At 48.3% G+C, this 12298-nt stretch overlaps 1 protein-coding gene and 1 long non-coding RNA gene across 3 annotated transcripts in view; one reads left to right on the forward strand and one right to left on the reverse strand.

Annotated features, from left to right (window-relative positions):
- Positions 1–1040: 1040 nt before the first annotated feature.
- LOC147915732 (uncharacterized) lies at positions 1041–2839 on the reverse strand. 2 transcript variants are annotated; one of them, XR_015554162.1, is made up of 2 exons: positions 2246–2839; positions 1041–1978 (listed from the first exon to the last, which is right to left on the reverse strand). It is a non-coding gene; the product is annotated as an uncharacterized LOC147915732 (long non-coding RNA). The 2 variants fall into 2 exon arrangements; XR_015554163.1 differs by having other exon boundaries at positions 1041–2088.
- Positions 2840–2993: 154 nt separating this feature from the next.
- LRRC1 (leucine rich repeat containing 1) overlaps positions 2994–12298 on the forward strand; it is a 124178-nt gene continuing 114873 nt past the window's right edge. Inside the window, exon 1 of the mRNA XM_004424009.3 lies at positions 2994–3342. Coding sequence (XP_004424066.1) covers positions 3184–3342 — 159 coding nt within the window. The 5' untranslated portion in view covers positions 2994–3183. The remainder of the gene's footprint in view (positions 3343–12298) is intronic.

Below are 12298 nucleotides of genomic sequence, written 5' to 3' on the forward strand. Positions count from 1 at the left end.
GGTCTATCATGAGGTTGCAGTCAAACTATTGTCTGGTGCTGCAGTCATTTGAAGGTTTGACTGGGGCTGGAGGATTGGCTTCCAAGATTACTCACTCACGTTGTACTGGGAAGAGGTTTCATATTCTAGCTGGCTGTTGTCAGCAGTCCTCAATTCCTTGCCATGTGAACCTCTCCATTAGTAGCTGGTTTCCCCAAAGTAATCCAAGTGACTGGACTCTCTTGGAGTGATCAAAGAGAGACAAAGATAGAAGTTGATTACACAGACCAAACAGGAGACGGGAGTGGTTGGGGCCATTCTGAAGGCTGGCTGATACAGTGCATAGTAAATATTTATTGATTGAACTGATGTGTGCCTGACACTCTGCTAAGGAATTCACTTACGTCATCTCATTTAATCCTGATAACCCATGGACCAGTGTCCTCATTTGAGAGATGATAAAACTGAGGCTTATAAAAGTGAAGTAACCTGTCCAATTCTACAAAGCTATTAGGTGGCAGAGCCAGAGTTCAAAGCCAGACCTCTCTAGCCCCAAAGACTGTGGAAAATGGTTCACAGTGAAAACGAATGAATTGCACTATTCCAAAAAGAAACTGATTTAGATGGTCTTTTAAATTTTGTTTATATTGAGTCAAACTCACTCGTATGTGGGGAAAGGAACTGGAAATTATATCAACAGGGAAACCCTAAAACGCTTCAGGAGGATAAAGAATTGGTTCCCTATTCTTCAACCAATAAGGTGGTGTTTTCATTTTTTCTCTCTTACCAGATTAATGTTCTTGGTGTATCCTTGGAGAATTCTGCCACTGACTTTCTATGGAGTCAATACAAGTTTGATGATCATTTAACATGCATATGGCACTGTGGCAGTTACAGGAATCTACAGAGCAAGGGAGACTGTACCTGTTTTCCAAGAGGTCACAATCTCCTTAGGATTAAGATGACACAAAGATAATCATAACACAGGGAAGTGTACGGGCCATGGAGAGGCACACAAGGAATGGTCATTGAGCCTTGAATTTTTAAAAAGACCAGTCACATCTTGAAAACACATTTAGTGTTTATTAAAATAACCTAGTGTGATAATCTCTGGAAGTCAAAAGAAGATTAAGATGAGGGAGGCAGGCCTTCTTTATTTTCATTTTTTTTTTTAAAAAGCAGTTGGAAAATTTGCAAAGATAGTGACTTGCTTACCATTCTAGACTCAATCTCTCAGTCACGAATCACAGTTTTCCACTAAAGGTGGCACAAAATGGGTTTCTGGAATGCAGGAATGAAGGAAGGGTGGCTAAGGTTCAAAGTCCAGGCAGTCTTCCGTGAGAATGTAGAAATCAAACCAAGCAAATAAAAGAGAGGGTGGAGTGGGCAGGGCGACGCAGTTTAGGGATTGAGCGGAATTAGAGAGTTAAGATGATAGTGCTGGGGTAGAAACCAAAGGTACAGGGCAGAGTGGTACTGGCCCCACCCTCACCGGGAAGAAAGGAGCCCTCACAGCAGAGTGGGAACGATGAAGCGTCCCCCTCCTCCCTCACCCGGGGAAACTGTCTTGTGCCCAGTTGGAACTCAGAGGAAAGTCTGTGGAGCCACATACGCTTTGCACCAACTAGTTACAGACCAAAATTTGCCTTGGTCATTGAGCATGCTCAGCTTTCAGTCTTCTGCAGAAACGTGGATTCCGTGGCTCCAGATTTTAGCTTTGGCAGCTCGGGGGCGGGAGTGCGAGAGCCCGAATGGTGTCTTGGCTGCGACTACAGGTGGAATCTGGTGTTTGAGTACGCTGGAAGGAAAAGCTGCGAGGACTAGGGGGCGGCCGGGCGGGCCGTCAGAGTAGACCTCGAAAAAACAATCCATCAGTGTGACTGGCTTTGACTTGGTCGGCAACCCTTCGTGAAGGAGCCAGTTTGGTTATTCCGAGATAGGGAGTGTGATACAAACAGTTACAGGAGAAGAGGGGCCAGTTCCGGGTTCTGGCCCGAGGCTGTGGGTATGAATCGGGGTCGAAGGAATGGTCGTTATCACCCAATAGTAAGCCTCCTGGCTCCTCCCCAGCTGTTCCTTCTTAGGCTACCATCAACCCTCTGCAAGAGACTGGGTGTTGGTGCAGAAACGCGAGCCAGATGGAGGATGCTCACCTGGCAGTCCCCGCGCGACCTGCCCCACCTCTCGCTCTCCTCCCTCCTCACCAGCCCAGACTAGTCGCCAGGGGCCAACATCTGGCCAGGCTGAAACAGGCTCACAAACTCACCTTTGCCAGCTCGTGTCTGCATTTGGGCTCCCGAGGGGGTGCATCCACATCTACGAGAATCTCGCAGACGCTCTGACTCCTATACTTTTGGTGGCATGGGGAGAGGGATTTCCTATTACTACGTATACAAACAACGATTACTGAAGACGTGCTCCCAGGTCCCACCGCCTGCAGGCGGTGCCCGCGGACCAGAGCGCACGGCCCGGCCGGGGCGCCGCGCGGGGCTGGGGCTGCCGTGAGCAGCGAGCACGCAAGTGGCCGAGGAAGCAGCGGCCGGGGCGGCGCCGACGCCTCAAAAGCCCTAGCTCGAGGCGCCCACGGCGCGCAAGGTACACTTCGGGGCGGTCCCGGCTGACCCCGGAAGAGAAAGGCGTTTTGGGGAAGGGGAGCGAGGAGAGGAGGGCGAGTTAAGTCCAACTAAAGTGCAAAGTTGTCCTGCTCCGCTCAGGCCGCCTCTCCCGCGCCTCATCTGTGCCCCAGGCTCCTTCCGAGTCTGGCTTCCTGGAGGGCCCGACGCTGCCCCTGTCGCAGCCTGAGTGGGGGGACAGCGAGCGCCCGGCCCGCAGGTTCCCGGACCCCCTCCGGATCCAGGTCTCCGGGAAAACCCGGAGCGGAGCATCCCCGGGCCGGGAAACGCCCTCGGCGCGCGCCCACTGGCGCGCATGCTCAGTCGCGCGGCGGCCGCGAGTAGGAAGCTCCGCGCGGCAGTAGCGGCGGCGGCGGCGCGGCTGGAGGGCGAGCGGGGCTGGCCGGCTGGCGGGCGGGGGCGCTGGGCCGCGGCGGGGCTCCCGCCCGAGGATCCGCGGAGCGTCTCGGACCGCGAAGGCCGGCGCGAGGAGCGAGCGAGCGCGGGCGCCCACGAGCGCGGAGCGGGCAGCGGGCGGAGCGGGCTGGGAGCCCGGGTCTCCGCGGCTCGGGACCGGGTGGCGGGGGCGGCGATGTTCCACTGCATCCCCCTGTGGCGGTGCAACCGTCATGTGGAGACCATCGACAAGCGCCACTGCTCGCTGGTCTACGTGCCCGAGGAGATCTACCGCTACGCCCGCAGCCTGGAGGAGCTGCTGCTGGACGCCAACCAGCTCCGCGAGCTGCCCGAGGTGAGTGTCCGGCCTCACCTGCGCGCCGCCCGGGGGGAGCTCGGCGGGGCCGCCGGCCCTCGCCCCCTCCGTGCGTCTCCCCTCGCCTCCCCGCTTCTCCCTCCAGACCTTGGCCAGCAGGTCCCGCGGGAACCACCTCTACCTGCATTCACCTGCCTCTTTCTCCCCTTACCTCCCTTAATACCCACCCCCCCGGAGTAAAAGTTCCTTTTCATTTTGTACAAAGCGACTTGGTGTTTTCTAAGTGGTCACTAGAGCTGCGGTTGGGGAAACGTTGTGGGCTGATAAGTAGTTTAGATTCACGTCTAAGTACTGAGGCTCGGCACTGGTGCCGGGGCAGGTGAGCAGCCGGGTGGCTGGGCTGTTCCCAGCTGGTAAGGGCCGAGCCCTCGCCCCGCCTTCCCCGACCACTGGCCGGGGCGCTCCCCTGTGGCCGGAGCAGGTCCGGGAGGAGGTGGGCAGCGCGCAGGTGAGCCTCCCTGTCTGGGCATCTTCTGAGGAATGTGCTCCGGGCCTTATCGCGGATGGGCCTTGCTCGGAAGCGCTGGAGCTTGGCCGGCCTGCCCTGGCTCCAGGACCGACCGCGAGGTGCGGGGGCAGGAGGGGAGCCGTGGGCAGGTGCCCAGGTGTCCGCCGCCTGCGCCCCGCCTGCGTGGACCTGTTGCGTGGAGGGAGCCGCGGCGAAGGTCAGCAGGGGCTCTGCCGGGCGGGCCAGCCTTGCAGCCGCCTCTGCCGGGGCGGCAGCGTTCAGCTTGCTGACCTCTGCCCCTGCAGTGATGCGGTACCTCTTGAGAGTTGTTTACGTAAATTCATCTCTGTGCTGCGGCTGGCCGAGCTTGTCAAGCGCCACATGCTGATTGTGCTTTGCTGGAGGGTCAGACTGCGACCTCTTAACCTTCGAGCTGGCCTGGGGAACTTGGCCTGAGTGACCCTTAAGGAGGAAGGGATCCCCAGTCCAGGGGCGTGGAGGAAGTCAGCCTGCGGTAATCTGGAGGTGTGCAGGAATTAGGGAGACAGCTGGGGGTGGGAGAGGACCTGAGCATCCGAGCTCAAATAGCTTGCTTGTCCTTTTAGTTAATACAAAGCCAAGACCTTGTCACAGAAACACTCGCTAGTCAAATGTTCTGGCTTGTTGGAATGACCTGAGACGTTCTCCAGCGCTGACAGAGTGTTTTCAAAAGCAGAACTGTGTTTTTCTCAACACTTCAAGTGTTGTTATTCTTCGTGGATTAACTTTCCTTGCTTCGTGTGGAATTGATTGGATGGTTTGCTCTGTGTAATCACGGAGATTATCCTCACCAGGATCTTTGCAAAGCCCCCCAGGCTTTATTTAGCTTAGAAGCAGAAAAGCCATCCAGTTCCCGCAAGCGTGTGTTATTTTGCAGGCATTTTCAAACATGGTTTTGTCTGGCCTTTAGCTTCCTTAAATTTGACTTAAAAGTCATAAGCTCACTTACGATCTTAAGTTGGAATAAGGCTTAGGTGTTGCTATCGCCAGAAATATAAAATATGCAATTTCATGCTTTTCAGAGGCTTCAGAATGAAGTTATTAAAGATTGAGTGAAAAGCTATTCAACTAGAAATGTTTTAGTGCTCTTTGTGGTGTTTTTGTTTGTTTTCTTTTGTACAACTGGAAGATTTCCTTTGTGCTGGCTTTTCACTCCGTTCTGCAGAGTTTGTGGGTTTTCCTGTCATATTGAGGAATTCAGCTTGGTATGGGAAATTATGGGTTTTAGATGTGTCGGGTATTTCTACTGATCCTAAATGGAAACTTCTCAGAAGCTCAAAATAGTCTGATAGTAGTAAATATGGTAAACAAACTCTGTAAATACGGTAAATAAACAAGCTTTTCAAAGGCTAGAGGTGGTCTTGCTTATGGGTAATTATTGCTCTTACAGGTCTTAGTTTTATAGTTTTTAAGTTGTGTAGAATCTATTTCTTCCTGATTTATGGTGCCTGGGTGTGTATAAGTCAGACATGAACAACCGCCTTGAAAGCACAGGTATTTCATTCACAGTTGAAGTCTGTCCTTGGGCTCTCCATGGTTTCACCTCTGAGATCTGTGTAACTTATTAGCATGCTCATTGCTGTCCCTGCCCTCTCTCCAACCCCTGTCTCCTTACCTACCACATCACCGTTGGGTCTCTTTCGCTGACAAACCTCCAAAGGCCTTGTGAGGGTGGCCATACTGGCTGTATGTTCTCCTTTCTGTCATTTGGAAACACAGCCAAAGGGGCAGCCTGCACCCCTACCCCAACAGCAGAGATGAACACACACACCAGGCTTCAGGTTAGTGAAAGGCATCTCCTCTCCACTGAAAGGTCTACAACCCCTGATTTGCTCCAACCTGCTCATTTTACAAATTGAGACTCAGAACTGAAGTGACTTTTTCAGGGCTATCCAGATGGTTAGATGCAGAGGCGCTGGTCACCCCCCTGTTCATGTGTCCACCAACTTCAGCTGCTTTGGACACCTAGCAGGAACCTGGCCTGTTGGGCTTCTCACACCCATCAAAACCTCAGTTATTTAGCCTCTCCTGTTTTACTTATGCCATTAAAACTTGGCTTCAGTCAAGCCTTGATTGCCCCTTCATTATTTGCCAGGTGTTGGGAATATAGGTGTTAAAGAAGGTCTGATTCCTAGAAGCTGTTGGCAGCTTTGTGGGGAGACATGACTTGAACACAGATGTGGTGAGTGTGGGGGTGGAGCGGGCACCACAGCTATCAGACTTGTTGGTTTCTTACCTAATCTTCTAACCTTGAGCTGAACCTGCACCACCATTCTCCGCGGTGGCTCCGCCTTGTGATAGCCTCTCCACGCTGCTGTTCTGCAGAGAAGGCTCAGGACACTCATCCATAGCCTGGCCCCCGTTGGGTGATAGTCTCACCGTCCCTTTCCCATCCACCTACTCCACACCCCTCCCCCCAGCTCTATCTGTTTCGGATGTGTGTTAACAGAACAGAGACAGTCTGACTTGAAACCTCTTTGAGGTGCTGGTGTGTTTGTTCTCGCCCTTGTGAGCACAGAACCTGGCACCTAGTAGGTCCTGCTCAACAAACAGCTATTTATCTGTTGAATGATTGTTGCCAAGTCTGATACAGGTCTTTCTCCTCTGTTTTCTCTTACCGTAAGCATATCACTGCTCCAGCATCTATCCTGTTCTAAGTAGTCAGAGAATATTTAAGTTGGAAGTGATTTTTCAGGGCTGTCTAGCTGGTTAGATGCAGAGTCGCTGGTGGTTTCAAGTTGGAAGCAACTTCAGAAGTGAAGATTATCTACGTGGGGAAGTTGTTTTGTCTTTCCCAAGATCCTTGGCTCCCCTCTGTACTTCCTTCACGTTTCTGACACCATCACTTTTTCCCCATCCCATCACTGATTCTTGAATACCTTCAGATGTGTGTTTCCCTGTGCTCTCTCTAGCACCAGTACCGTGCGTAGTCTAATAGACAGCAGATATTTTGAATGAATACTGTCAAGCCTTTATAGCTTAAAAATTTGAGTTTCGTCTTGTCACCTCCTCTTGATTAGAGTTCAGTTGATCTTTCCATGATCACCAGATGACATCATCTCAAATATCTGCACCCTCCCATCATTCTTTCTCATATCCTGCTTTATTTTTTTCCTAGCCCTTAGAGCACTTATTACGACCTATCTCCAGACTACATACTTGCTTACTTTTCTTTGTCTCCTAGCTAGAACATAAGCTCCCTGAGGAGGGAGCTCAGGGATGTTTTTATTCATGGCTGAACCTAGGACAGCATCTGGTCCACAGTGGACTCAGATGCTTGTTGATGAATGAGTCCTCATGTGGGTTGTCATGGGTTGGCTGCCCCTGTTTCTGAGCCATCATAATTCCCCTTCCTACAGTCTGGCTTTTACTGTACACCAATCTATTGAAACTGGTCATGACACAAAGTCATTCAGAATTCAGTGGTCTTGAATTCTGACTGGTCTTGCCAGTCTTTGTTCTCCATCTCTTCTGTGCTGGGCAACTTTGACCATCGTATCTTTTGAAATAATTTTTATGCCTTGTAAACATAATTGCTATGACTGTGATTTCGACACGACCAGCTGTGATCTGTTGAGAGGATATCAATCCCCACTTCGAGTAAGTCTCTTTTGTCTTAAACCCGCCATGTTTCAGTTTAGATTTTGTCTTCTGAACTGGCTTCTCTTCTCAGCAGTTCTGTTTCTGAGGGGTGTTTCTGTTTCTTCCTGTCTCAGGTTCATGGACTTACCTTCTCCTCTCCATCCATCTTGTCACTAAGTCCTGTCATTTCTTCCATCAAAATGCTATCTTTCCTCTCTCAACTTTCTTGCTGCCACCTGGCTGGTTTCCCCTGACTTACTGCTGAAATCATGGGTTTGGGTCAGCTGATGGCTGAAAGTTGCATGAACAAAGGTTCCATGTCAGTTTGTTAGTGAAAAGTGATGGGCACCTGAAGGGGTCACAGAGCCCACGGTGGGGTGGGCACACAGGATTGCAGGCAGGCAGAATTTTGAGGAACCTGCTCCAAGGTAGTGTTGTACCATTGTGAGCAGCCATGTGGCGTCTGTAAATTGCATCGTCATCTGTCATGTTAAGTTAATGTTGAGTTCCCATTTATTGGTTTTTATCAGATTTTTGAATTGCTCCACCTTATAGTTTTATAAGAGCTAAAGCATAGGGAGGACGTACCTAGTTATATGTTTGGACGTACTTAAATTATTTTTATTATAATGTTATTTAAGTCAAAGCTTAGGAGGAGGGGAGTCCAAGAGAATACTTGCCCTTTATTGTGGGGATCCACACGTTTCTCAAGTTAGGGAAACAGTTCTTATTTCTCAGATATCCTGTTGTTATTACACAGTTTAGCACTTAATTGTTTGTGATTGTTTTATGTGTTGGTCCAACCCCCCTTCCTCTTCTCCCAGCATCCCTCCCCCCACCCTACAGGTGAAGAAGTGAGACCTAGAGAAGTTGTAATTTGCCCAGATTAGTGGAGATTAGAGCCTCTTTGATTAAGAAACATTTCGTGAGTATCTGCGATGTATTAATAATAATTTTGATGGCCACTGCTTACTGAGATTTTGCTGAGCTCCAAGCATTGTATTAAGTGCTCTACATAAATTATTTCTCTTAAACTGAATAACGACACATTTTAGTATTATAATTTCAGTTTTGCACATGCAGAAACTGAGACTTCTTTAAGAAACTTAATAAGTTTGTTTAAGAAGCTTGGTCAAGGTCAGTTCTGGAGCCAGCGCTTGACTCCAGCTCCTTGTGTGCATCTACCGCCTGGGAGCCAGGAGACCTGGCAGTGTGACTGCTTAGGAGGGAGCCTCTGCAGAAGGCTGTGGCAGCTTTGAGGAGTCTCACACTTTCTCAGGTGCTGAGGGAAGACTTTAGAGATGGTGACATTCACATCAAACTGGAAAGAAGGAAAAAGCATGTTGTTGCTGAAACCAATCCTTCCCAGGTGGCTAGAATGAGGGGTAGTGAGTGACTGGAGAGGGGCGTGGGGCCAGATCACAAAAGGGCCTTGTCAGTTTTGCTAAGGGGATGAACTCTGTCCTGTAGGCAGAGGAGGCGCATGGACGGTGTGTAAGCAGGGATTCAATACAGTTAGATCTTTGTTTTAGAAAGATAATGCTGGGGCAGAGTAGAGAATGGAGTCAGGGGGACCGGGTAGGAGCCCATTGCAGTGTTGTGTGCCAGAGGAAATGCTGCAGCACCTGTGGGGATGAACAGGGGGAGATGGCTCCGTCAAAGATGTTAAACCTGGGTGTTTCCTGTCCTTGGGTCCAGTGCCCTGTCTACTGTGCCACCTTCCACGTGCTGACCGTCCGAGGTATTTCATCAACACTTGTGGGACACCAAATTCAAAGCGTTTACCTTCTTTTTGTGGATGTATTCTCCTCGATTGTGGGGTGTCTCCAATCAGCCTGTAAATTGCTCGCTGAGACGTGGCAAGCTTTGTATGTAGGCATTGGCTTGGGGTAAGATGAACAGCTGGATATCTGTGGATGGGAAGAGTTTATTTTTGGATTTCATATAAATGGGGTCATCAAGTTTATAAAAATGTATCGACAGTAACACTGGTCACCCTGGGGGTTTTCTTTTTCTGAGTATGTGAATGCTTACTGTGTGTGTACAGTACCACGGATTTTAGTTTATCGTACTGAACTGATGACACTCAGCCTTGAGTTTCAGCATCTTGCTGATGCTTAAAAAGACTAATATTTGGAGAATTTTTATTATTCTAGAGTAATTTGGAAGTAAACATGTTGCTGGCATGCTCTTTTAAAAACTAGCTCAAGTCTTTGAGAAAAAGTAAAACTGTTCATTTAATAAAACTTTTCTAGAGTTGACGAAGTCAAGTCATGCTTTCGGTCTGGTAAAACAGCGCAATGAGTTTGCTTGCCTGTCTGCTCCCCTCCTCCCGGGGCTTCCAGTGAGAAGGCGGTGCCTGGAACCCTCCTCACAGCCTTCCAGTGCATTATTCTTTGCCAGAATTTGCAGCTTCTGTACTGTGATAAGTAGGTACTTGGGATTTCCTTAAAAAGGACTCGACCACAGGCTTGAAATTTTCAGGGTAAAGCATAGCTGATATTTACACAAGAGGGTCAGAAATAGCAGTGTAAACATTTCTTAGCAATGATGACACAAATCCCAACCATGATCTTGCCGTGCCATGGAACAGAGGCATAGAGTTCTTCTAGGTGAGGAGCCAGTGAGCACTGCAGGCTCTGTGCTCACAGAAGCCCAGGGAAAGTTTGCCTATTTTAGGACTCTACCTAGAACATAGGGTTAGAAATGTTTGTCCTCTGCTTCATATGATGGTTGTGAGGGATGATGAGATCATGGGCCAGATCTTAGTAAATGCATAGAAGAAACTTCTGGATGTCCATTTACTTTCTCTTGGGTATTATTTAGTGAACAGGAATGGTAATTTACTATTGCATGTGGTATTTTAGAAGATCTAATGTTGTATGTTTGTGTGTGTGTATCTAGTGTAAAATACTTTGAACTCCTAGAAGTAAGATGGAATATTTAAAAATAATTTTTTTTGCTCATCATTATTTTAAAGAGTTTCCTTATCTAGGCTGTAACTTCTAGATTCCAGAGAATTTGACTCAGTTGGAAGAAATTTGGTATTTCAGTTTCCAAGTACCGCAAGGAATGGGTTTGTCACATGATGGATGGAAGGAGGTGTTGCACCTACTTACGGCGTATTCCGGACTGGTTCCTGGATAGTGTGGCTGGATGGCGAGGACTCTGTCTACCCTGATCACTCTAGTCGCCTTTCTTTCCGCAGTCCACGCCCACTTCTTGGGAGAAGATAATCAGGAGGGGCTGTCAGCTGACTTGTGGTGGAAACTAGGAGCTCAAGTCAGATGAGCAGTTGTGAAGGCTAGAAGGTGGCTTCCAAACTCCTGAGGATGTGATGTGGGCTCTGACTCCTTAACTTGATTTAGAAGATGCTTGACTTGATTTAGAAGATGCTGGGACCTCTGAGGCTCATGCTATTAGTGCAGCTGGCCTGACTTTGGACCATGATGTGGCCTTGTTTTTATCTCATTACAGGAGTAATATGTGTTGGATGCTTAAAAGAATTTAAAGAATAAAAAAAGTGACATTTTCCTTGATTCCCTCAAAGTGATACCAGCCATTAACAATTTTGGAATATATTCTTATAGATTTTTTTTTCTCTTCACACACACCATGTATTTACTATTGTTAAAATGAAAAGGGGACTCTTACTATATAAATTGCTTTACTGCTTGCTTTTTTTTTACTTAACATGGTGTCTTGGACGTCTTCCATATCAGTGTGTATAGATGTATTTTAGCATTGATTCTGGTGCTGCAGTATTCTGTTGTATTGGCTAGACCACGATTGATTTATTTAACTGTTCCATTAGTGGATATTTAAATTGTTTCTAATTTTTTGCAATGACGAAACATGCTGGATTAAATGTTCTTATAAATAGTCATGCATCGCTTAACAATGGGGACATCTTCTGAGAAATGCATTGTTAGGTGATTTTGTCGTTGTGTAAAAGTCATAGAGTGTACTTACACAAACTTAGATAGTATAGCCTATTGGACACCTATGCTACAGGGTACTAATCTTAGGGGACCACCTCATATGTGCAGTCTGTCGTTGACTAAAATATTATGTGGTGCATGACTATTATTCTGTACACCTGTGCAAGTGTTTCTTTAAGAAAAATTTCAAGAAGCATAATTGTTGGATGAAAGGGTATACAATTTACAAATTTTAATATATGTTAGATTATTGAAGATTTTTTCTTTTTAAATCAGAGTTAGATGGAGGCCTAGAGATTGTAGAAATCTACTCGCTTTAAGCTAAGGAAATGAAAGCCTAGAGAGCTAAAGTGATTTGTGTCAAAGCAAAATGAAAATATGGGCTAACTCCAGGGGAGCGCAGGTCCTGCCTCCAAGACCTGTGGTCTGTCTGGGCCTGGAAAAAGAGGCCTAGAGACTGGTTCTGTCACCTCTGCTCCCTTTATCCGTGACGCAGACTCTCGACCATAGGCCTGGAGAAGCCCTCAGGTTGGCTTTGGTCAGTTAATCAGATATTTATTCCAGGTCTTTGGAAGACCTTCAGCTGGGCTACACTCTTTAGTCAGGGAGAGAAGTTGAGCATCGTGGAATTCCTAATGTGGCTCAGTGTCACGTGGGTCTGCAAACCAAGAGTTGCTGTGGGCCCCTGAAGGAGGCTCGGGGGGCGTCAGGAAAGCAGGACTCTGGTTTTCACAGAAAGTAGATTCAGATGGGCTGGGTGGGGACCAGGCCTTGCGGACAGGGAGCTTTGGTGAGGCGACACAATGTTGTGTTATGGAGCAGAGACCCTTGCTCTAGGTTGACTTCGTCTGTTTCTGGAGCAGAAGGGCAGGATGTGGGGGGACATGAAGCTTGGGCGTTAACTTGGTGTGATGACTGTGTGGGT

Source organism: Ceratotherium simum, chromosome 13 (genome assembly GCF_057802395.1).
Source record: "Ceratotherium simum simum isolate JZ-2026a chromosome 13, ASM5780239v1, whole genome shotgun sequence".
In the NCBI taxonomy this organism is placed as follows: Eukaryota; Metazoa; Chordata; class Mammalia; order Perissodactyla; family Rhinocerotidae; genus Ceratotherium; species Ceratotherium simum.